The sequence below is a fragment of the Psammomys obesus genome, unplaced genomic scaffold (assembly GCF_907164565.1).
Source record: "Psammomys obesus unplaced genomic scaffold, mPsaObe1.curated_primary_1811, whole genome shotgun sequence".
Lineage (NCBI taxonomy): Eukaryota > Metazoa > Chordata > Mammalia > Rodentia > Muridae > Psammomys > Psammomys obesus.
The window spans coordinates 38,927,440-38,953,296 of NW_026596040.1; the positions used below are offsets into that span (position 1 = coordinate 38,927,440).

At 39.8% G+C, this 25,857-nt stretch overlaps 1 protein-coding gene across 3 annotated transcripts in view; it reads right to left on the reverse strand.

The window, feature by feature from the left end:
- Positions 1–6,272: 6,272 nt before the first annotated feature.
- Setbp1 (SET binding protein 1) overlaps positions 6,273–25,857 on the reverse strand; it is a 352,623-nt gene continuing 333,038 nt past the window's right edge. For 2 of the 3 annotated variants that reach the window (XM_055622798.1, XM_055622799.1), the window contains one exon: positions 6,273–11,550. In XM_055622798.1, the coding sequence (XP_055478773.1) occupies positions 10,937–11,550 (614 nt within the window). In that variant the 3' untranslated portion in view covers positions 6,273–10,936. The remainder of the gene's footprint in view (positions 11,551–25,857) is intronic. The other variant, XM_055622800.1, reaches the window with a different exon arrangement.

The window sequence follows — 25,857 nt, forward strand, 5'->3', positions numbered from 1 at the left end:
ATCTATCTATCTATCATCTACCTACCTATTCTAATTTGCCATCTGTTGCTGTAATTAACACCAGGACCAAACAAACACAACTTGGTTGAAGAAAGTGTTTATTTGACTTAAATGTCCACATCATAGCTCATCATTGATGGAAGCCAGGGCATGAACAATATACAGAGCATTAATTTTCTATCAGAATCACTTCCAGAATGCAGTTCAGTAGTGCTGAGTATGCGAAGCCATGAAGAAAGGCAGCCCACTGGCCCACTGCCAGCTACATGGCCAGCTAGCTTGCTCATAGAGCCCAGGGCCACAGTGTTCCGGGCATCTCTACATCACCTGGGAAAAGTTTTTAAACGCTTCAAAATCTACCTACAAGCCAATCTGATCTAGGCATTCTTCCACTGAGACTCCCTCTACCACACAACTCTTGGTTTGTCAAGTTGACAATAGTTGGTACCCTGTCAATCACCTGTCTACCTACTGCAGTTTGAGCAAACTAAGACAACTAATTATCTGTTATCATGACGAAAAAGGAAAGCAGTAATAATATCAAATACTGGTGAGAGTTCAGAGAGACTGGAACACTCATATATATTTTTTTGTGGGAATGTAAAATGGTTTGACTATACTGGAAATAGTTTGATAGCTCCCTCTCAAAATGGAAAATATTTTACAATCCACCAGTAACAGTTTGGGGAAATTTTCTCAGAAACAAAAATTTATTTTGACCCAGAAACATATATATAAGTGTTTATAGCAGCTTTATTTGTAATAAAATAAACTTGAAAGCAGAGACTACCCACATTTACCTCACTGGAGACACTGATCAAACCCTGACACATCCACGCGTGGACACTACTCGGCAATTGTTTGAAGATGAAAGAAAAACTTTAAAAGACAATACTAAGTGGCTCTCCCTATACCAAATGCCGGGAGTGGCCAAACTTACAGAGACAGAAAATGTAATGCTACTTATTAGGTACATAGGGGATAGTTTACTTTTGCAAAATGGAAAAAGGGGTTTGTTGTATGGCAGTGTGAATGTACTCAACACTACTGAAGGACTCCTGAAATGGTTCAGGCAGAAAATTAATGCTCTGTGTATTTTTCTTTATAGTGGTTGTCTTTGGCCCTCTGCTTATTTCTAAGTACTATTATGTGGAATATAGTTGCCAAGACTTGATAGTTAAAATCTGCTCAATTAGGCATCATCTGTAATACCTTAAAACTGGAGACTACCTGCATTTACTTCATTAGGGAGAATTAGTCAAATCCTGGCATATTCATGCATGGATACTACTAGAAAAACCACAGAAATTCATTCTTGAGTTACTTGAATAGTATTTTATACTGAAGTTAATTTCTTAGTATGCTACAGTTATGTACAATTATAACAGTACAGGAAGCTGGGGGCAGACATTACATAAAAGTCTGTACTGGTTTTGTAATTTTTTGTAAGTATGGAATGATTTGGAAATCAAAAGAATCAAAATAGAAAAAAATTCTCTTATGCATATGAATTTCAAATAATTTATGTAGATACTTGAAGAGGTGGAGCATAATTTCACACTTCTGAAATGTGGGCTCTGAGGACAAAATTCCTTGCAAAGAGCACACTATGGGAGAAGGGAAACAAAGAGGAAATTTACTCCTGAGAAACTAGACAGATGTTAACTCATGAAGACCATCAAGGTTAACACCATGAGGTATGATGTTGACAGTGCATTCCTTTGCAGGCTCAACCAGAATCGATTCAACCTCTGCCATCTTCCTCTGTAAAGTGCATGATCCATCTACTTAGAAAAAAATAGTACCCAGACAAATCCCAGGTAAGGAATGTTCTACAAAATACCTGGCTAGCATTCTTCAGTACTATGAAGGACATCAAAAATAGGCAAAAACAAAGCAAAAAAACACCATTACTAACAGAAGCTACATAATGGAAAAATTAACTCTAATATACCATCTTGCTCAGATCCTTGGAAAAGAAAAATAACTAAATGGGAAACTAAAGACATCAAAATGAAGTGTGGGCCTTAACGAATATCTAACTTTATTAATTATAACAAAGATAACAACTTTTACTTACAGTACTGTGCCACTGTATTCTCACACTACTATAAGATGCTCATAATAAGCGAAACTGTGTTCAGTATTCATGGGAACGTCACAATTGTCACAGATTTCTAAAAATCTAAAGTGGTTATAGAATAGACTTTTAAAATAAAGAACTATGTATTACATGATTCCATTTGTGTGATTTCCTGAAGTAGTAAAATTGTAAGTGGTTGCTAGGGGTGTGGGCACTGTGGTGGGGTCTTAGAGTGGCATGCTTGTGGGGCTGCACAACTGGACATGCTGACTGAGGCAGTAATTACAGAAAGCCACACACGTGACAGAATCACATACATCTTCATATAAAATCACGGACACCCACATCAGTCGCACTCACAAGTTGGGGCGGGCATGTGACTGAGCTCTGTGGATTTAGCATGTCAGGTTTACACTGTAGGTGCTGTGCTGTGTGTCTGTGGGGCACTGACATGGGAAAGGGCTGAGAAGGGCCTGTCTGGAGCATCCTTGAGCATTCCTTTGCAAGCACTCTTGACTCTATCCCTATTTCATAATAAAAGTTCCATTCATCTTTGAGAAACTGAAGATCTTCTGAGGCATCACATGTCAAATAACTGAGCAAATTTTGTTAGCAGGGATATGCTACAGAACCTCATTTCTGTCTGGTTTTGGTTCTACATTTTTGTCTGATCTGTCCTGACAAGGTGCTATAATGGTTGTTTAGTTTGAGAATAGATTAAGAGGTATTTAGAATTCAGAGTATTGCTGAGTAAAATGTTTGTTTGTATGTGTGTGTGTGTGTGCACACGCGTGCACGCGCGCCCACACATGTATTTGATTATGTGCTTGTGTGTTGCTGGATTAAAACTGGCAGTTTCAGGAGCAAAGCAGCCTCCAAGGTCTGAGAAGGCAGAAAAGTTAGGAGACCTTGGTCTAGGAGTTGACCACGTTTTTCAAGGATCTACATTAGATTTTCTTTCTGTGTGTCTTATCTGTCTCTCTCTGTGTGTGTCTCTCCTTTTTCTTTGTTTCTGTTATTTATGTGAGAATGAGAAAAAAAGATGTCATCTTGAGGCAGACATCCCAGCAAGGCATATAGCTTGGTGAGGATAATCTAGGCTGGGTTTCAACTCCATTTTCTTTTCAGCAAGGTTTCCTTGTGTAGGGAGTAGCCTGTAACTTTATGTGGCAGGCACTGACTGATAATTACACACCAGTGAATAGGGAATTAATGAGGGCAGTTAGTGAGTGAGTGGTACAAGAAGAGATGATTGTGGGTTGTGGCCACAAGACTTCTGAGAGGAGCTGAAGTTTGAATAAAGCCATAAAGATAATTAGAATTTAGAGAGGCAGTAATGGAGAGAGAATAATCATTATCTAGGTAGGGTAGCTTGAACAGATTTCAATGGTGCAGGCTTGGTGGCACTTATCTGTAATCTTAGTGCTATGGAGGCTGAGGCAGGAGGATTTCAACAAAAATCAAAACCCAAACAAGAAGCCTAAAGGAGCCTATGTTTTCCTTATTCATCTTTATGGATCTGATACCTGGCAATGTGTTATCAATGAAAGAGGGGAAGCAGGAAAAGATGGAAAGAGTGTGGCCTCAAATATATGTCTTCATCATGTTTTTGCCATGACGTCTTCCTATCTATCAGGATCTGCTGCTGAGATAACAACTCAGAATGTCACTGGCTTCACAAAGACTGTGAGGCACGAAGTTGAGAATTAAAGGTAGGGCATAGTGAGAAGGTACAAAGACGTTAAGAAGCTCTCCTGGTATTAGAGGAGGCTGCTTGCTCGCTAGTAGAGGACGCTGCACACCTCACCATGTTCTCCTTCCCATTTGATTAAGCAGGAGGGTGATAACCTCAGGACAATTTACTCCCTGGGACAAAACTCTTTAGTGACCAAGTAAGAATATACCCCATCGCATCTTACTCTGATGCATTGTCTACTGAAAAGAAGCTAATTACATTTTAAAATATCAAGCTTAATAAGAGAAAGTGTGTGGTTTCTGTTTGAAGATTTTAACATTTCTCATTTGGTGCAGCCCGGCTTTACCATATGTGGATGTGAATAACACTTTGGAACTAGTTTTTCCTCTAATTTCATCTTAGAAATTAAAAGCTTTCATGACAAGAAAGTATATTGTCACAGTTTTATATGAACTAAAAATCTGACAAAAGAGAACTGAAAATCTGGATATTGACATTTCCCACAAAAATCAGTGTTGGCATTAGCAGTAGAGATGTGCAGCACTGTGTGGAATCCCTTCCATTCTCCACCCATCACAGCCACTGCTTTTCTCATCTGATCTAAAAAGAGCCTGTTAGGGCCAGGGCCCATCCTTCACTTCGGCAAAGCACACTGTCCCATTCCTGGGTTCATGATACGTAGGTTTTTAAGGTGGGGACAAATTTCTGACATCTCTGTCTTTTTGTACCCTAATATAGGTTGATAGGGTGGTTCATCCTCATCCTGTCAGAGGACATATCTTGACTTCAAAAGCACAGGAGGAAAAAAAATAAAAAAATATGTTCTTCAGTTAGATGTGCTGGTGCCCACCTGTAATCCCAGGGCTTCCATGGCTGAGGCAAGATGATGGCTGTGAGTTTGAAGCCATCTCAGGTTACACAATTAATCTCCACCTCAAAGCAGGCAAGTAAAAGATCAGAAACAGCACCACTGACAACCCCCCAAAACTATGTTCTTTCTGGCCTTGACCTTAACAATGCTCAGAGATGAGAGAGAGAGAGAGAGAGAGAGAGAGAGAGAGAGAGAGAGAGAGCTGTAAGGCCTTCGAAGAGCCTGACTTCTTCTTAAAGATGGAAAAATAAATCCTTGGCTCTGGAACTCAGATTCTTCTTGGCTGGTGAAAGGAGGTGGTGACTAATCTAAGAAAATTAAAATATGACTTCTAGAAAAGTTATAAATCATGTATTGCTTCCACTTGTCTATTCGTAGACTGAGATTCATCCCAACCACAGATACAGACATATGATACTCTCTTGAGAACCACTGTGAGCACACTGTTGCCTGAACAAAAACCTTGGAGTTGAGACAAAGAGAGGCTTTTACTCCTGTTTGAGAAGCTGGTAGGAAGGCTTGAGGGAGACTCCCAGACATCACTACTGACTTTGGAAACACCAACCCATGAATGGGAATTAGAAAGAAAGATTATCATTTAGTGTTTCCTGGTTTAATTCAAGAGAGTCCACAGAGAAGAGGAAGAACAAATTGATGGGAACTTTGCAAGTCCTGGGCCCTCAAGGTTCAATGCTATGTCAACTCTGTGTGTCAGCTTCTGGAAGCTTCCACACGCCCCACCCCAACACTCTTACTTTCTGTGGGTGCTCTAAAAACCGCAAGCCAGAGTAAATGTCATATGGGGTCATCCAGCCTGGGGAGGATGTGGGAAGCTGCTCATAACCTTTCGTATCTGTCTTGTTGGCTTTAGAACACGCAGTCTTCGACGATGAGAGAAAGAAGGCAAAAAACAAAAACCAAAACCATTATGCTTGTATGTTTACAAACAAGACAAAAGCACAGACTGCACTCTACAGTCTTCCAAATACAAAGTGAAAACTGGGAACAGAAAAGGGGGCAAGCAAAACTAGGTGTGTTCACATTTTTCTTTGAGACACTACCATCCTTATGCCCTTTGTCATGCTGCTGAGAAGTGCTAGTTTGTTGGTCAAATGTAAACCACATAGTTCTTTCAGAACAAAGGTATTCAGTGTAGGCAATGGTAGGTGATCAGTAACTGGCATTTATTACAAAGGCCTTCTCTCCTATCCCTGTAGCAGCACTTCAGAGTCTAGACAGGGACCTTTTCTTCAGGAATATGAATGAAACTATAGAAAATTTGGGATGAGAGCTTCATTTCCATCCATATGTTTTTTTTCTAAATCTGTAGGCTAAGATACATCTCCAACATGCCGAGATCTATGCAACAGGAAATCTGCAGTGCCATCAATCAACTCTGCAAGATATCCAGGTAGAAAAGCATTTTCTGAATATAACCCTTCTAATTGGACTCAAATTTTGTCTATAGTGTGTTTCCCAGAGACAAAAGATGGGTTAAGATTTTGTCAATGATTGTGTATCCACTTGGTGTGAGAAGAGACCCTCAAATGCTATTAAACTGCTTACTAATGTGAACCAGATGGAAAATAAAACAAAAGAATTCACAACTCATGTTAGACTGAATTGAATGTCTTTAATTTCACACAATGAATAACATATGAATAGGATCAACTTTTTTTTTTTTAATAGTTAAGTGCTCTGTACTGTGCTAACCTGATCTGGTAGCGAAAGAGACTGAGCTTTCTTTTAGAAAAAAATGTTTAAAACCCAACATCTAAGACCATGGGAGAGCATGACAGTAAAGCATGCCAGATGTCGCTACGCCTCAAATGACAGCAAGTCCATGTTCATTTAAATGTACAAAAATGCTTTATGAATAAAAACTGTTACAAAAAGAACATTTCAAACAATGTACAATTTTCTTGCCTCTATATTCAATAAAATACAAATACATTTTTGTTCTAAAATATGTTTACATACAATCAAAGTAGAACATGCAAATTACACTTTAAAAAAGGCTTTTAAAAACCACTTATGAATACAAACTAAAAATTAGCCAGAAGGACTTGTAAGACAATCTTGTGCCCATTTTTTTGAAATATATATGTACATATTTAACACATCATGTGCATTTATTATTATTTAAGAAATAGATTTCTTTTTTTAAAAAAGGAAGAAAAAGAAAGACACCAATCCAGGGCAGAACTACCCTTACAAGTTGACCAATTGGCAGCTCTTCGATTTCTCCCTCTTTAGTGTTTATTATACCTGGGCAAGTGGGAGACAGATATCCAGGAAGTTTCTTCCTTGGTTGATATGTGCTTCTATGACTGTTCCCCAAGTGACTGAGTCCAACAGGGAAGGCAGGCTCCTCAGTGGGGTGAACTCTCTTAGAAACACGAGGCAGAAGGAGCCTTGCTTTGTGAAAAGAAACGTGAAGAAACACCAAGAAGATGCTACAGTATATTACAGTTTGAGTTTCTAGGCACTGTGATGACATTATCTGTAAGCGCTGGCATTTGGACCATTGTGATACGATAGGGTAGGGTTGAGAAAAATGTCTATATTTATGTACTTTTACATAATGAGTAGGACTGAGAATCCTGCGACATAACACTTAAATGGCTTTTGAGGCATTTCGGCTCCTGCCACTCCTTCTCTATGCTACAGTTGGCATTTAAAGGCTTTGGAAATATCTGTATAGTCTTTAGACAGTTCCCAGGTCAACCTTCCTAGTGTCAGGGAAAAATACACTCCACAAGCTCATTATCTCAATATTGTTGAGTAACAAGCCAGGAGTGAGATTTGCTACTTAAGTCCTAAAACCAAATCCTTTATGATCTGCTTATAATATATCACCTTATACAATAATTCTGTCACCACTTGCTTATCATATTTATAGATACAGCAATGTGCAGAACACAAATTTTGACTGCCATTGAACATGGCCTCCCCCTGCAGACAGCGGCCAAGTTAATGCACTAATCTATTGCCAGCCCTTAGTCACCTTTGCTAGGCTGCCAGTGACTGCTGAGTTCTGGTCCTGCCAAGTCACAAAGCAATCCTACAAGCTTTCCCTTCCTCTGACCTTTCTTCCTTGGCAGGTAGCCACAGCTGGGCTATTTGAAGAAGTTAAACTTCTGTTCCTCTCATTTGAGATGAGGGGTCGAAAAGCAAATGGCTTTCTAGTCCCTTAGTAAGGTGGATTAAAGACCATCAGCTCCTCCAAGGAGCTTTTGCATCTAGGTTTTACCTTCTCATCTCCAATTGGTCTCATACTGTAAGTGGATCTCTGCCTACTTGCTGAAGGAGTACTCCAAAAAGAAAAGAAGAAAAAATAGAAATTTAAAGCAAAGGATCATTACAAAATGTTTTGTGGGCCTGTAAATGGAGTCTTGAGGATCCTAAATGACCCCTCTCAAAATAGAAGTGCATCCCTGGAAGGCAGTGTTGTGTGGTTAAGAACCTCCATACTTTGAATCAAGAGCTGGGTTCTCTTCCTGGCTCTAAAACCAACTAGCTGTGGAAATTGAACTGCTTCATGGAGGGGCCTGGGCAGCAGAGGAAAGGCTAGAGGAGTTATTAGGGAATACAGACATAGTTGTATCAATGAGATAAACTTAAGTTCACGAAAAACAAGAGGAAAAAAGTGTGCAACTGTGAGGGAGTTCTTGGGTGGTGGGAGCCTCTGCGTGGCTGAGTGGCTCCTTCCACTGTCAGCTGCTGTTCTCATGGCTCTCTTTGGTCCTCTAGTTTTCCAAACAGTACTCAGAGTTTGCACTCAGGGATTTGCATTTGAGTCACATTTAACTGACAGAAAATAACGCACCCTAATTCATTAAGTTGTTAAGTTGCAGGGTCATTGTATCTCTCCTGGGATCTTTTTATTGGGTTGGAAATTCTAACCAAAGCTTGTTTTGAGCTAATCACCTATTTCAGGTTAATCCAATTAAATGATGGATCTCCCTTGAGGTTTATTAAGCACCAGCTCTCTCCTCTATAGGAAGGGTTAGACTGCTTATAGACTTGCTTGGGAGATTGTACACCACAAGAAGGAGGAAAGAAAGTAACAGTTTTCAAAGTCTAACAGGAAGAGAACCCTCTTTATGGCTTAATTGGAATGGAAATGGCTGCTCTTTTGAAGGAATGGTTAGGGGAAAGGGGCTGATCTATACCTTCCTCCCCTTGACTTTGGAGCTACTCAGCCATGGCTCCTTAGTGACAGATTGAAAATGGCTGTTTAGATTTCGATGTTCAAATTGTGTGAAATGCCATAGGTCAACCCAGGTCACAAACTGAGTATCTCAGATAAAAGCTTGAAATAAGCACAGTCCTTTAAACTTACGTATTGCTAGGATTAAAAGAGACTGACCGAGCAGGCTGCAAAAAGACGTGAAGTCCATTCCTACAGTGCAGAATAGGATGGCTCTGTAATTCCAAGCAACTGTTGTGCCAGGACACAGCGGTGATATTTACAAGCATATTAACTTGGGAATTTCAAATTTCCTTTAGTAGATACTACTCACATGTTCATTTATGTTCCCCCAAAAGAGCCATCTCTCTCTGAGGAGGAGATACTATGTTCTGAAGTGATAATGCAGTTTCCTAGCTGGTCCCAACTTTCTGTAAAGAACTGAATTTGGAGGTAAACCAGATATCCAAATTCCCCTTAGAAAATGAAACTCTCTGTGTCTCTCTTTATATAAGCTATGATGCCAGGTATTTGATGTCTTGAAGAAGTTAAGGGGAGGAGTAAGGGAGAAAGTTGAAAATACTTATTTGAAATTTCCACATCTGACTTTTTAAAACATCTACGGCAGCGGGATAAGTCCGAACTCAGGCTTTGGAAATGGATGATAGACGGAACATCTGTCCACACTAAACCAGAGGCTAGAGTACAACTTGGATGAGAAATGTACAGTTGAAACTGACCATTTAAAAGACGATTTGTCACACACAGTTTGCATCCATGCAGACTGATAGGTTTATAATTACATTATGTACAGCAATGTTTTAGTGTATTAAGGCAACCACAATTTGGATACTTTGTCCAAGGTGGCTTGATACAATTGGAGTGGCGATACCCTTTCAATACTTTTATTTTATTTTTTAGATAAGAACACTTACTCCCCTTCACTTTTAAGAAATAATTATTAAAAGATAATGGACCTTTACTGTCTTTGTTTCTGTTCCTTAACAACCTAGACAGCTCTTTGCATGAAAATAATCAGGTACCAAGGCATTGCTAGATGGTTTTCTTTCTGATGGGCATGGGATTTCGATTTTTGGTGGCTTATCAGTTATTCCACTTGCTGTGGGGTATTAAAACCGTTTTATCCTGCCTATTCTCCACTGATATGTTTTAAGTATAAAAATAACCTGGCTGATGCCTGGGTCAACATATCCCTTGGCTGCTCTGAGTCACTTATTAAAAAGCTTCTATCTATACTGAGTATGTTTCCCAGTGGTTGAGATTCAAAGCCGATTCCTTGAGGCAGGACGCCAAGAGCACACTTCACAACGTGGGTCAAGTTCACATTGTTTAGACGTGTACCACAAAATAGAAGGCAGCAAGTTAACGGGGAATACATGAAAAATACAACGCGAAAGAAAAGCAGAACAGACAATGCAAAGTCAGTGTACGAGACAGGAACACGCGCAGATCTAAGGTCGCCTATCAGTCCAGTTCCACCTACTGATCACAAGATCCCATCTGAGCAACTGTGTTGTTAACGGAAAGATGCATCTCTTGGGTCACTTGAAGATGATGTGGGTGCCCCAAAGCCTAGCCGAGTTTGCAAACCGAAGGAAATAAAAAACCAATTACGTGGAAGTGGCTTACAACAAGCCAGCTGGTAAATTTGCAGCTTTGCTCCCCCTTGGAATGTTTGCTAACGGTGTTTCCCATTTAATTTTTCTGACCAGCAAATGAAATCGGAATCAAGGGCACACCTGGGATGGGGAGGGTCAGGTGGCCATCACAGAGCACCAGCTTTGGGCTCCTCCTCCATCTTCTGCAGCTCGTGAGGATCCGGCCACGTGGAGTGGCGCTGGGTTGGGAATCGCTGTACAGCAGAGACAGCTGCCTTTTTTTTGGGGGGGGGGGGGGGGGGGGCCCTGTGCCCTCGCTACCCAAGAGCTCCCCACAGCTCCACCCGCCCTCTGCCCATCCTGCCCACCCGCTGCAGAGAGGGGCGGGGTGTCCCAGTGGCTGGGCATCGGGCCCACCAGGCTGCTGCGCTCCCCCGCATCAGTCCCTGCCCGGATCCCGCCACCCAGGCCCGCCCTAGGGAAGGACATCGCTCTCGCTGGCGCGCGACTTCCTCGGCCTTTTGGCCTTCACTTCCTCTTCCTGGGGAAGAGGCTGCGGCGGGGGCTGCGCGGGCTGCGCTGGGGGCTGCGGTTTGTGTTTCCTCTTCCCGCCGCCGCGCGCGGTCTTGGGCAGCGGCGGGGGCGGCGGGGGCGGAGGCGGGGGCGGCGGCAGCGGTGGGGGCGGGGGCGGGGGCAGCGGGGGCGCCTCCCGCGCCATGTGGATGACCGCCTCGATGGTGGCCATCACTGCATCCTGGCCCGCGGCCGGTTCCAGCGCAAGGGGGCTCAGGCTGGGCTTCTGGCCTCTCTTGCTGGGTAGGTCGATGCACTTTTCCAGCACCGGCATTTGGTCTCTGGAGTCCTCATCGAACTGGGTGGGCTGCTTCCGAGGCCGACCTCGCCTCTTCTTGACAAAGTTGTTGCCCGTCTTTGATTGTCTCTGCAGCCGCTTGGCCTTCAGGATCTTGTTCACGTGGTCCAGGTTCTTCTTGGTGGACAGAAGCTTGGTGTAATGGCACATCTTCCGCACTTCGCACTGGATGGCTTCGATCTCCCGCCTCTTGAATCGCTTCTTCAGGGAGGAACTGGCTGCAGAAGACAAGAAGGGACAGGTTGAGCTGAGCATGCAGTGCCCTCCATATATTGTTAAATAGAAAATAATAAAAACAAACTTTGGCTGACTCTGTCATGTGTACAAAACATTATTTACATTATTTTTCCTCACCGCCATGTAACACACTGTGATTGGCATTTTATTTCGCGGTATATTTTGAAACAAGAGTCTCCGTAAGTAGGGCAGGTTGTCCTTGAACTTTGGGATCCTTTTGCCTTGGTGTTGCAGAATGCTAGGAAATGAGGCTTTTACAGCCACACCTGACTCCCTCCTCCCACCTCTAATTTAAAGATAAGAAAACCGAGGCTGAAATCTTCCTGGATTCTTAGAAGCAGTGAAAGAAAGCACCATATGAGCTTCCTATTTCTTTTTAATTTAGCCCTTTGACGTTTGACCCAGTCCAATTAAGCATTAGTGGATACTTTCCCTTTGTCTGACCTTGAGCTATTACACACAGCCCACCCACCTCATTCAACTGGATCGTACAGTGAGGGGGTTGTGTCTGAACACTCTGGTAGGGATGGTGTGGTCTCTTAATATTTTCCCGCCAGTGTTCTGGAGCTGTCAAGTTTCCTGATGATGCCCAATTAAGCAAGTTCTTCCTAGCCTTCACCCTCTGGGAACCTCAGGGGCAATATCCGCCAGGTGTTTCTCAGTGGTTTACACCCCCTCACTGAATCGTTGTTTGCAAAGGGCCTTTTCATGTGCTGCTGGCCAGATGCGCCTCTGTTTTACGAGCCTAACTTCTCAGGAAGTTCTGCACTGTGCCACTAAATGGCCTTCAGAACTGCTTCGTTTTGAAGTTCAGACACCATAAAGTGTGAATGGCTTCAAGACATAGCCAGTCCTTCACCTCAGATCATTCTCCTGTTGTAGTCTGTGAGCAGGCACATATGCATGTGATACCTGTGTACTGGCAAACATGCCTCCGTACCTGTGTATGTGTGCGTGTGTGTCTGTACACACACACAGGCACACTGTCCATCCTCCATGCTGGCCACTAGTTGTTTGCAGACTTAAGCGTCTCCTCATTGAATTCTTTGTTCTGTGATTTGCCCCAAAGAAGCCCACTTAAAAGACTAAACTCTAAAGGGAACATATTTTATTTTACTAGGTTGTTTTCTTGTGTGTTCCCATTATTATTTTTTTCATCTATTAGTTGCAAGAATAAATATCTTAAGGGAGAGAGGAAAAATATACTTAACACTTGGCCACCACTCTCACTATCCTTGAGTACTCCCACTTCATTCTTTCCATGTTGCCCCACTTCTCCCTCATGCTGTGGCCCATCACAGACTTCCAGGAGGGTTTTATTTGAAGTTATTTATGTGACTAGCTTCATGGAGTGGGAAGCGCTGAGTTCCATAGGCCAGGTCAAACGGCCACTGCTTTTAGCCAAAGGTCGGCTAGACTGACTGAGCAATGAATAACTACTGAGAGATCTTTAAAATAAGTTATAAAGATCAAAATAGAACAAAGCCAGAGTGAGATTCTGACTATAAAAATAAAACTTTTGTAGTTAGTCTTGTAAAAAGAAAAGGTGGCTCAATTATCAGTTCTCGTGTGGCTTTATGTAGCTCACGGGGCCTCGCATGGTGCCTCATGAATGGACAGGATTGAAAGTTGCTTCCTCAATGGCAAATCAGACTAAGCCTCACTGCCTTCTAGCTGCATCTTGACAGTGTTCTAGTTTGGATTATGAAGGCAACAGTTGCAAGTACAAAGCAAGGAGGAATTAGTTCTCAGGCCTTGCTGAAGACAAGCAATGTGCTTTGTTCATAGAGATTCGGAGTAAACCAAAATAGTTAGAAATATGGCACAAAACTTTGGGCATCATTTAAAATACAGAATCCACGTGCAGTTTTCCCTCTATCAAGGGACTACCTGATCTACAAGTCACAATATAAAGGTATGAATTGTACAGATTTACAGCACAGCAAGGCATAAATAAATATAAGGTAATTTTATTACTTGTACTATCTAACTGGGTAAAGCTTGACAGAAATGCTTTCATGAGCTAGACGCTCATATGGGGATTAATATAATCATTAGATGGCACCTCTTATCTTTCAGAGCAAAAGGCCAAAAATACATAAATAAGTAAACAAATAAGTAAGTAAATAAATCTCCAAACTAAACTCAAAGCAACCCAAACCCCATCATATCATATATTTTTTTTTACATGTCACATATTTTTTGATCCAATCCTTGTACTGAAAATAGTTATGGAATAATTATGACAGTGTAAACCCACCAAATGGCTTGGCTAATAACAGCATAAGGAACGTTTGTGCTCATCATTCACATTTAATTGATGTTCATAGTTTATCGTCTGCTTTATTTGTTTTAATTAGTATTTCATTTAGATTAGGTCTTGCTATGTCGATCATGTTGGTTTTCAACTCATAATCCTTCTGCCTTCTCTCCTGCACTGGGACTACATGTATGTGAACCTTGCCTGATACTTTACTGTTTTTAAAGAAAGGACACATAGTTTGAGTGAAGTTTTTGTTCCATTCTCTATTCCATTGCCTTTCCTTTACATACTAGTATGTGACTTTTATTTCTTTAACGTGGATAGATGGCCAGTATAAAGCCATTTTCATGAAATAAGTTTGAAACTAAATCTAGTATTAATGGTGATATGAAGAACCTGAAACATTTGCATTTTGTTGGCAGGGTATAAATTGGTGCCATCATTTTAGATAGGGACGGGACAGTAACCGCTAGGGTTGAAGGTGTATAGGCTCAGTGACCAATGGTTGCATGGCAAGATTGACTTCATTTATTTGTGACAAGAGACAAAAAGACTTAGAAAAGTCTCCCTCAAGGTTCAGTGAATGCTACAGAAGAATGAGACAAGATAAACACTAAGTGAAAGTTAATGAATCAGTGATAATTTAGTAAAATAGTAGAATCGTTGTGTCAAAAAACAGGAAAAAAAGGAGGAGGACGATGAGAAGGAGGTGGAGAAGAAAAAGGAAAAAATAAAAAATAAAATGGGTTTACACTTTGCCATACTAGCTACCAGTGACATGGCAACTACCATTCACAGGTAGCTACGATGATGCAGAAATAGAATAATATTGATAGCCATTATGTGCCTAATGGCTACTTTTGGGGCAGTATTGTAGTTGACTAAATAGCAGTGAAATATCAAAGACAAAGGGCATTTGAGGATTCAGTCAATAAAATAAAGATTGTTGGGAATTCAAGTTAAATCACTGGTGTCTCAAAAAATTCATTTGGATGAGTATAAAACTAATTATAAGGACATAGAAGAAATAAAAAAAACAATCTTACTTGAATATCATTTTAATAAAACTGTTAAAAGAATTTAAGTTAACTGAAAAAGAATTTAAATTAAACCCTTCCTGGGTGTTTCTTGGCATAATTGTTGTTAATTTTCTTAGGTGTAATCATTGTATTATGATTAACTTTTTAACTTTCCAGTGCTCTGTGTTTTATAAATGAAGTAAAATACTTGTGAGTGAAGAAATATGAAACTATCAGAAACTGGCTTCAAAACAAGAAGAGAGAAAGATGTGAGAGGTACTGCTGAAACGTGATTGATCAAGAGCTAATACTGCTGAAGCTGAGGGGTGGTTTGATTATGCGACTCTGCTATATGTTTGATGCTATTCAAAATTCAAGCTTAAAACTATGAATGGTATTTTTTGGAGTCTTAGGACAGGAAAGAGCTGTAGTTTTCATCCTCTTAAGGGTTCTATTCATATATCTTTAGAAGAATGAGAGATTCACCATTTCTCTGAAAAATGGTCAGAAGGCCTTCTGACTTAATGGCATGGGACAATGATTAAGTCCTCAAGTTTATGTTATGATAATCACATAACCACGCCATGAGCCAACCTCTATTTGACACTGGGTATTATAACAATATCCCTTTCTTTTGTACACTATAATACTTGGGGTTTCTACATGTTCAGACCAAACATCTGAATCTTATTTTGTGCTTACACTTATTATTGAAACTTTCATTTCAGAGTCAGTGTTCCTGCAGATGGAGAATGGAGTAGAGCTGATGTGACCTTGTGCAGGGGTGGTAGAAATGAAGGTGAATTACTCACGATGAGCCATTCAGTGCTTCTGGGTCTCTTCATAGATTTTACGCTGGGCCAATGAACTAAATGGTCTTGCAGTTTTGTACTGGATTTAAAGATTGCCATAATTGTTCCCTACATTTATTATCAATTGCCTTCTCCAAATGTGGAAGAGCTTTTCAAAAATCTATTTCTCCTCTAATAAATTTGAAATATCAGATTGGGGAGACAAATACTTTGGACTTGGCAAGGTTTGATATTCACAAATCTTTCTCCTTATTGCTTATGATTTCACCATCTCTCTAAATGTTTACAGATTTTCCTCTCTTCAAATTGTTTCATTATTGGACAGTAATTTCTGGGATCTTGCTGCAAAGATTGATTCCATATTTGCCCTCTTTCCTGTCATTGTCCTCTACCTTGCCTGTTTTTCCTGAGGCTTACAGAATAATTATGATCAGCCCAGGCAAAATACAAACTTATTTCTTTATAACTCTGCAAGAGAAATCATTTTCTACATCTCCAGAATCACTATGCAAATGGCTAAGGTGCTTTTGGTCCAGACTGAGATACTTCTTGATTCTTACTTTTGGAGGACTGGATTATCAGCATTTATTGATTTTCTCACATTGTATGATAGCGGAAGAATGCGCTTAGCAGTGATTCTTGTACCCAGACTTACAGATGTGGTGTTAGTAATGTGAGCCAAGTCCAGGGCTAACTACCAAGCCTTAGGTGATACAGAAGATTCTTAAGAGGTTGGAGCTATTGTTGCTAGGTGGGATCTTATCCACATGTGTGGCATAGTCTAGTTATATGAGAAATTTAGGTGGGTTGGTAGGGAGGCATATCTATTTCTGACATCTTTAGAGAATTTATTTTATTTTATTTGTTCTAAATGGTCTTAAAGGGAGGTGTGGTAAATTTGGGGAAAGACTTCCAGAGACAGTAAAGAGAACTTTGGGGTGAATTGATTCCTGGTTTGATGTATGTCAGGAGGATTTTGGGGAAGATTGTGTTTCCCCTGTACTTCCTGGGGTTCCAACATAGGCTTGCTCAGGAAGAAGCTGGCGATCTGGAAGGTGCTGTGTGGTCAGCACGGAAACTCAAGAGAAGTCAGCTGCCTACTAGTATACCATGCAAATTGTATGTCTTACGTTTTGTACTTGAATTTGAAACAGTGATGATTTCTTTTATTTGTCTTAACAATGTTTCGCATCACTTCATGGGAAGAATGTGAAAACCTGTATTGGCATGTACAATTTCTTCTTACATCAGTGAATTTAACTTAACCCTCTATATTCCTGGCCTTAACGGTTCTTTTTAAAAGGACAAGTTATTTCTTGGGTTGAGTTATTACAAGACAAGGAACAACTGAATGGCTCCTGGATACTAAAGGTGCTAGAGAGTACTGCTCTTCATGTTTAGAGCAGCATTTTTTTTTTTAAATAAAGAACAGAAATTTATTTGGTTCTCTGTTCCAGGTGCTTGGAAGTCTGAAGGTATCATGCGTTAAAACATGAGGAATGTATGCCCTTTCAGCAGGGAAAGGAAGAGACGAGTTAAGAACAGTGTTAAGTTCTCCAGATAAGAGGGAGGAAACATACGTAGTGCGGTCGTGCTGGCAAATTCTCCACCTGCTCAGCCTCCCCACCCCCACCCCCACCCCCACCCAAACTCTAGTCACAAGCTGCCCTTTCTGGGTCAATCTCCACACATCTCCTAGAGCAACAGTTTTGAAGTAATATTTATGACTATTATAGAGGTAACCACAGCTCTCTGATTGAATTTAGGGTCTACTCAATAGGTGAGAACGCTTGGTTGGTACTGTAAACTCAGAAACACAAAGCAAAACAACAACAAGAGCATGGTTAGAAGCTGAAGAAGTCAAAACCCCTAAGAGAGGAATTTCCTAGTCTTGTTAGTTAAGTTAAAGTGGTGTTAAATCACCTTTAAAATAGGTATGTTTCAACCCACAGGCAAATGCTACTCTAAGCTTTAATCAGGGGCACTTCTCTTTGCAGTGAACAGGAGGGGATACAGAGATTCTTGGCTGCTCAAGGTGCTCAGAATAAGGGATGGTTAAATTCTCCACCCTAAAAAAAACATTTATACTACTACAGGTTCAAGGGGGCAGAAGGAATACAGGGACTGGAAAATAGGCAGAAAAGCTGCAAATGTGCAGTTTTCTGAATGCAACACACCGGCTACAATAATGGACTCACAGCTACAAGGGTTCTCTTCACTGGGCTGCACAATATTGGACCTGTCAACTGCCAGTGATGATGGGGAAGACACTTAATGTCTTCCCCTCCCTGATGAACTATTAGCTACTGATAAATTCTGGGAAAAGGGGGATCATTGTCTTCAGTTGTATACCCACTGGCGAGCCCATCAAGCTCTGATGGGTAGTTCCACATCTATGCTTCTACAGGGGACCATGGTTGAACTCAATGGGTCACTTGAGTTCAAAAGCAAAACCAAATAGACATGATTGTGGGAAAGGGATTTGTAGGGAGGAGGAGGAGTTGACAGGGGTTGAGGGAAGTAAAAGATGGTGGGCAGGCGAGTAATTAGAAGGCATTACATCCATGCATGACATTGTCAAACAAGTTTAATTAATTTTAAAAAGCAGAGACAGGGAGGTTGTCATGATGGGGCATGTTTTCTACTCTTCCTTACATTTCTCTTGTACGTTGGTGTTTTTTTAAGCCATGGCTACCTCGGGAGTTTATTGTGAAGGACCATTCTTTCTCAACTGTAGCAGCTTGGAGGTCTTTGCTCTGTTCTCATTTTACACAGACAACAGTTTGCCTGATGGAGAGGTGAAGCAGCGGAGAGAAGTGGGCGAAGACACCAAAGAGCAAGTGGCTTTCAGCATCTCCCTATGTCTTATCCATAGGCATTAATGATGTTAGCAACTTAGAGCACTGCCTTGTGTGCTCCTGCCCCTGACATCTTGCCTACTGTCTGACTCCTCTCTCTCTCTCTCCAGCTGCCAAGGGGGCACCGCATTTCCCTAAGATGAAGCAGACTTATTTGACTAAAGGAATATCACATAAGTAATTTATGTTCACATTATTGATATTTTATCTAAAAATTAAGAATTAAGCAAAGCATTCTCATAAATTACATATGGATCCAGAATGATGCCCTCACTCTGCCCACACATGCATCTGCCATAATTTGACATGAGGTTTCAGGAAATAAAAATGAGCTGGCAGGCATGCAGGGGCCAATGAACCATCTTAGCAGTTCACTGTTTTCATAGTGTTATCAGTCAAGCTTGTATTCTAAATGCTATAGTAGGTCAGTCCAGGTTAATTGTAGTTAAGACAAGACTTTTAAACAAAACAGCTAAATCAAAGTACTTTGTAATGAGATGAAGAATACCCATGAGGTATTTTATATATCACAGTAAGTTGTCTTCACAGTAAGTTATCTATCACAGTAAGTTCTCTCACTGAAGACTATCTAAAATGACTTCTACAAAGATGACTTGGGCAGCTTTCTTTAAAAAGACGAGAGTTTGACATGCTGTATCTATGGCTTGTGACTAATGCTACCTAATAGTTGCTAAATACAAGTAGAGCACTTAATCTCCCCATAGCATAAGGACCCTCTAGGCCACAAAGTAATTGCTTTAATAAAACAAAACAAAAACCTCATACTATAGAAAGAGCACTTTTGCTAATTGATTGGAAATTTATTCATTATTTAGTAATTTTGTTGCTGAAAATGATTATGTTATAACCTATAAAAATCCATTAAATCTAAAAATCTAGAGCTTTTCTAAGCAGAGCCAACTGATAAATGAGGACATTGGGAGATTTGGACTCATTACAAAGTGCTTTCTGGTCTGCACTTATTAACCTAGCTGTTAATAAGGAAAATGGTAAGCCATGCTCCTGAGCAAATCTTACTTACTTAACAATGAGATTGAAGAAATGTTATTATTTAAGTATAGCTAGGAATACTTTCCTTTGGGGGGGGTTATTTATCCTTATAACCTACCTCTACCAATGTGAAACATTGAAAAACAATTAGGATCTTCAAATTATATTATTATAAGTGTGAAAACATAAGGAAAAAATTTTAAACTTTGCATGCAAACTCAGTCAATTTGGGTTCCTTAAAACATTGTTAAAATTGTAAAATTAGTAGAAAAATTTAATAACAACAGAGTACTTTTGTTTCATTAACAAAATACATTAAATGAAATTTGGAACTATTTTTTAAAAATTATTTATATGCGAATTATCGTTCTTTTAAAGTTCAGGCTTTGAAAAGTAAGCATGTTCTGAATATGCATTTAATGGTATGACTGCTCACAATGATATTATAGATATCACTATAGAATCAAGAATGGTTGGTACTCACTACCTGGAAGTTTTTTTGTGTTTAATAATAATAATAATAATAATAATAATAATAATAATAATAATACAGAATTTATTCAGCTATTAACCATTTAACTCCAGATCTTATCTTTCTCCCAGATTATGTCTAGGAAGCACCCAAACTTCTTGAGTATGAATAGAAATTTGTGGTCCTCAAAACTAAGAAGACAGTTCCAGCTCCATAGTCAATGCTGGTTAATATTTCCTGATACACTGTGAATTCCTAGAGGCCGAGCCTGGACAACTGCTATCTATACATTTTCTACTTCATTACTAAATGAACTGCAGGAAATTTCATGGCTATTGGGAGAGTTTTGTAGCCACACAGAGATCCTAGAATGAGATTTGGGGCCGACATCGTTCATTTGCTTAAGGGATTTTGAAGTCCTGGTCTCTAGGTTTTCAGAATATGTGCCCCATTGAGTATGGTGATACAATGGCAAGCGTTAATTATCTTATAATAGGTTGGAAAATCACCTCTGGCTTTGAGCAAAAAAAGGCAGCAGTATTACAGTTGAAAGAAAGTCCACACCTACCAAGAACATTGTTAGGGATACTTTAAAGAAGACAGCAGGATTTTCACTGGTCTGAGAAAGCTGGATGAAGCACAAAAGCCTAAAGATCAAAGAGTGAGCATGAGAAGCCTACAGCCCCTGTGCATGCTCACTAGAACTCCGTGGGATGCATCCTAGCTTGGCAAGATTGACAAGAGAGCCTTTCTAGGCAAAAAGAAAAGCTATCTAGAGTCTAGCCTTATTTCTGAATATGAGGCTGTGAAGGAGAGTGGGAGGGGGCATAGGAGAGAGTTTAAAGGGAGGAAAAGGGAGGGTAAGATGTTGTCATTATATTTTAATCTCTAAAGGAAATTTTTAAAATATCAACACTAGAAGTTTCCTGAACATTCAACAACAACAAAAAAAATAATTAAAAGTCAAATGAGTAAAGAATCATTTCGCACACTTGGTGGTATTTTATTCTGGATATCCCTGCAGCCTTGGTCCTGAACTCACCACATGTGTGCTTTGTGTTGCAGAGGATGTCACATCATGCAAAATCAAGAAGTGCCTTCTGAAACACGTGGGCTTGGCATTGAGCCTGCTGGGTAATATGAATTGCATTTGTTTGTACCGTACATAAAAGTTTTCTGCATTCACCGAAGCATCATGGCATAGTTATAGAAAATGAAGACTTTTAATATTTCCTTACGTTATTCCTGGGTAGCATGAGTCAAACTGGTATATCTTTGTATTTATTATATATAGAATAGTGTTAGTTTAGAAGGCTTGATTTCAAAAATTGCTTTTAAATTGCTGACTTGGATGTCAAAAAAAAAATCGTTCAATGAACTTTGGCTTGAGATTAGGACAGACTTCTCAGTCATTCTAAAATACCCTAAACAGACTTCTACTATGACATACTATGTACTTATGTAAATCAGTGTTTCTGGCATTGATGGTCATGAAATGAAAACATCGATCAACAGTGGGAAATACTGAAGTTGAACTCTATCTGAAAGTATCAAGTATTCAGCTTGATACTTTGATAGGGAGTCAACTCTATGTAAAAATAAACTAGGACTTCTATTTTATTAATATGTAAACTTGCCTCTGTCTTCAATAAATGGTAAATTATGACATTAAAAACTGCCTTGAAATAATTTTTTCTGATTTATAATCTTCAAATGTTTGATTTGAATATCTGTAAACCCAAAGTTGTATAAAAATTCCTGGGCACAAAAAGAGTCAAGAGTCTATAAAGTTTCATGGGTGAGATCGATCCTAGATCCAATTCTCAGCACGGAACCAGAAACAAAGCAAAGTCTGGCCTGCACAACTGGGGAAGCTGGATGGAAATGGAGTCAATGCCAAGACATTTGGGCTACATCAGTAGTGTCATAGCTTGCCAGTTAAGTAAGGAGCAAGGAACAGGGTTAGGCACAGTCTCTGAAACAGCTCTATTTGTTTTTCTCTACTCTCAAATCTGGTATAGTATTATCTTTAACCATAAATATGATGTTTTATGTAATGTTATGTAATGCATGCTCTCGACTGTGAGTTTTTTTTTTCTTTTGAATTTTGAAAAAAAAAAATATATATATATATTTGTTGACCATGCCTAAAGTTCAGGAGTACAAAAAACAAAAACAAAAGAAAAACAAATAAAACAAAAAGAAACCAAAACAACAACAACAACAAAACCTACAGGTCTTGCTTTCTTACTAGTTTGAAAAAAGTAACCTTTTTATGTGTACTCAGGTTTGCTGTTGGCAATCTAGTAAACCCTGATCTGGGAATTAGGTAGAATGGCACTTCTAGTCTTGATTTCTCAACCCACAGTCCTCTGGTTTTAGATAAAGCACCTATTCTCTTGGAAAAATTGTTACTTCTGAATAGTGATCAGTAAAAGGGCTCATACAGCCAAATTGTTTCTGTTCTAGATGTGAGATCCTCAAATACTTCACCCACTTTTTCTACAAGGTGCATTCTAGACTACATTCTGTTTTGATGACTCTCCTCTGGAGATTTAAAGCTTTATTAAACCACCTCTCTAATTAGTACCCAAAATTAAACCAATTGTGCAAATATGAAGTGTTTAGTATCAAAGACCTGAGTTGATTAACTCCTGTAAGCAAAAACTACAACATTTACATTAATGAAGACCACACTTAAAAAAAAGAGTACATTTTCAATAGCAGCCATACTATAGGTTCATTTTAAATGATGGCTCAACATCTCCCTAAAATGTTTTAACACTCATTGGCACCAAACATGACAACTGCTGTGGAGAAATGTTCCTGAGCATAGCTGCAAACCTTTCATTTAAATTTGCAACGTTCAAGTTTGTTGGTCCCTATCATCTGAGTTTTGACTCACATTAATCTTCATTTCCAGCCCTGCCAGATTTTGAGGCATTTCTTTTTCAAAGGGTTGAATAATGTCAAAAGTTAATGACTGCCCTTTTAACTCTTATGGGCTTGACTCAAATAACTTGAATGCATGCTGTTTTTACTAAAATATCAATTTATATAATAAAATATCTTTGCATTCTTCATGACAACAATAAGCAATTACATCCATTGCTTTAGATTTCCCCATACTGTTGGATCTGTCTGTTAGAAGATGATGGATGAAGCCTAGAAACAATAACTTTGCATGGTCTACAGGTGTGTGTCCAAGTCTATTATTTCTGCAAGTGTCAGAGAGAATATTGCCGCAAGTGGTAGATAGGAAGAACAGTCTTGTTCTGTTCTTTTGTCCAAAGGCAACATTTTCTTCCCTAGTGAGGGAAAAAGACACAGAACCAAATAATGCTTGTTTGATTCCAGTGCTTGCAAATCTCTCCATTTATAATTGAATATTAAAGCTTTTTAAAACTTTTATTATTTTTAATCAATATCCTACATCTTAATATACCCCACCCAGGCTTTAAAACTCTCAGTAAGTCCTCTTTCTAAATGCTGCCCCTGGCTTTCCATTGAAATGTTAACCTTTCTGCTCCCTTTACATTGCAGGGTTCCCTCTAACAGCATCACACAATCTGTCCTGTATTTGCATTGTAGAATTAATCGATATTAATCCTTCCTCTTACATCAAGTCTTCCTACTGAAGCAGGACCAGCATTAGCTTTCCCATTCATTCTCAGAACAAATATTGAAGGAGCCCCATGTTGAATCAGGCATTGAGCCAGGTGCTCGATTCTTTGTCCTTCTCCCAGTGACAATCATGGAACTCAGTGAACTTCTTGAATTGAAATCAGTCCGAACCCAGATTTATCCTAGCCCAGAACTCTCCATTGACTTTGCAGATTCTGTACATGAGAAATAAAAGGATGTTTGGAGGGAGATCAGAACCAGCATGTTTTAGAGAGGAGCTGCACATATCCCAATGGTTTGTCACCTGCCTCAGAGGGTAGAAAGTTTAGAGTCTCAGGCCTGTGACCACAAGAACTGTGAAATATAGACAGTCATCCAGTATATTCCATGAAAGAAATAGGGTTCAATAACAACAACAAAAAGTGTTTGGAACACTTTACAAGTCACTAAGAAACTAGCTTGACTATTTAATAAAGCTACAGATTGATAGAAACTGAGTCTTCATATTAATTATGTAATACCATATAAAACACCATCCCCAAAGTACATATCCAAATGCTTGTACACATGGATGGGACGTAAGGGGGCGGGAGAGGAAAGGAGAGAGAGTGGTAGGGAGGAAGGTCGGTAGGGAATTGTATCTTTAAAACAAACAAACAAACAAACATGTTCAAAGAACAGTTTCAGGTTACCAGAAAATTGAAGGCTATACCAAAAATTTCCACATATCTTGTTGCCCCAGCACACACATAGCCTCCTCCTTGGACAGTTTCTTATTCATTGCCAAACAGCTTGGGTCCAAATTATAATGTCTCATTGAGAGGAGGGGCCATATGCTGTCATAACTAGTTGAGATACATTCATGTTCTGAAAATTATACCCATAGTCTGCTTGGAAAAACTTACCCCCCCCCCCATAAGCTCAGACTGACTTAACACAGCAAATACATTTTCACTAATTTCAGACTGTTGACAATTTGAGAAGAACAAGGTTATTCAGCTCTTTCGTTTAGAGACTATAAGTCATTGGCTACTACACCATAAGGATGGAATTCTAGGAAAAGTTAGTGTAAACCAACTCAAGTTACAATGTACAGAGTAATGACGTGAGTCATAAACAAAGCACAGACATATGCTCTCGAGTAAATAGGGGCTTGGATCGTCAGCTCCTAAGGTCTGCTTCCTATTAATTACACAACAAGATGATGAACTTTCCTTATGTAAAACGCAAAGCACTTCGTGCTGGCAACTTGCATGAGAAAAATACCAGGATTGTGGAATCCTAAGTCCTAACAAAAGTAGCTTTCAAAGAAAGTCTTCTACAAATAGCTTTTGGCATGACAGGACAGCATCTCCTGCAAGAATGGCTTTGAGCAATGGAACTGTTGCCAAGCTCCTCCTCAGGGTGTGAATCTGGCTTGGACTCCCCCTTTGTTCTGGGTTCTGTCATCTCTCTGGGGTAAATCCTGGATCCAGGCCATGGAGGGTACACATAATGTGCGGAGACCATTACGCAGTTTCATTCCATTACTACCTTTTCTATCTTTGAAATTGTCCATTGCAAGCACACACTCATCTTGTCAAGGTCTTACAAAGACATCTGATGTCTCTTGGTGTACAGTTCCTTAAGGGAATGGAATTCTCAGGGAGGAGGATTCTTCAACAGGTTAAAAAAAAAACAACTCTGTGAGAAGTGGGAAGTAGCTAAGTTCTTTCCTGGTACCCCCTCAAACACAGATTTCATAAAACAGCTCAACAGGATTGTTCCAATAGTCATTATAAGAACTGATTAAGCATTAGGTATCTGGCCTGGCATGGGGCGGGGAGAAGATGGATAGATGCTTTCTCTTTGCTAGTGGAGATGTGGGTGGCTGTCACTCATTCTCAGTGGTTATGTCTGTCAGATACACACTGCATCTCAGACTAGACAAAGCAAGTGGGATGCACTCCTCTTGCCCTTGCATGAAGAAAGGAGAGAAGGAAAGGAACTTAGATTTGGGAAAAACCTAGGCAGTGATGCTTCAGACATGACAACAACCACTGGAGGACCTAGCATCCATACAGCACAGAGATGGACATTAAGACCTCTCAGGGACAGCCACTTTCCCAAGAAAAGTTCATATCTAACATATCACTGACTTACCAATTCAGACAGCTTCTTCCTTCCTTCCTTCCTTCCTTCCTTCCTTCCTTCCTTCCTTCCTTCCTTCCTTCCTTCCTTCCTTCCTTC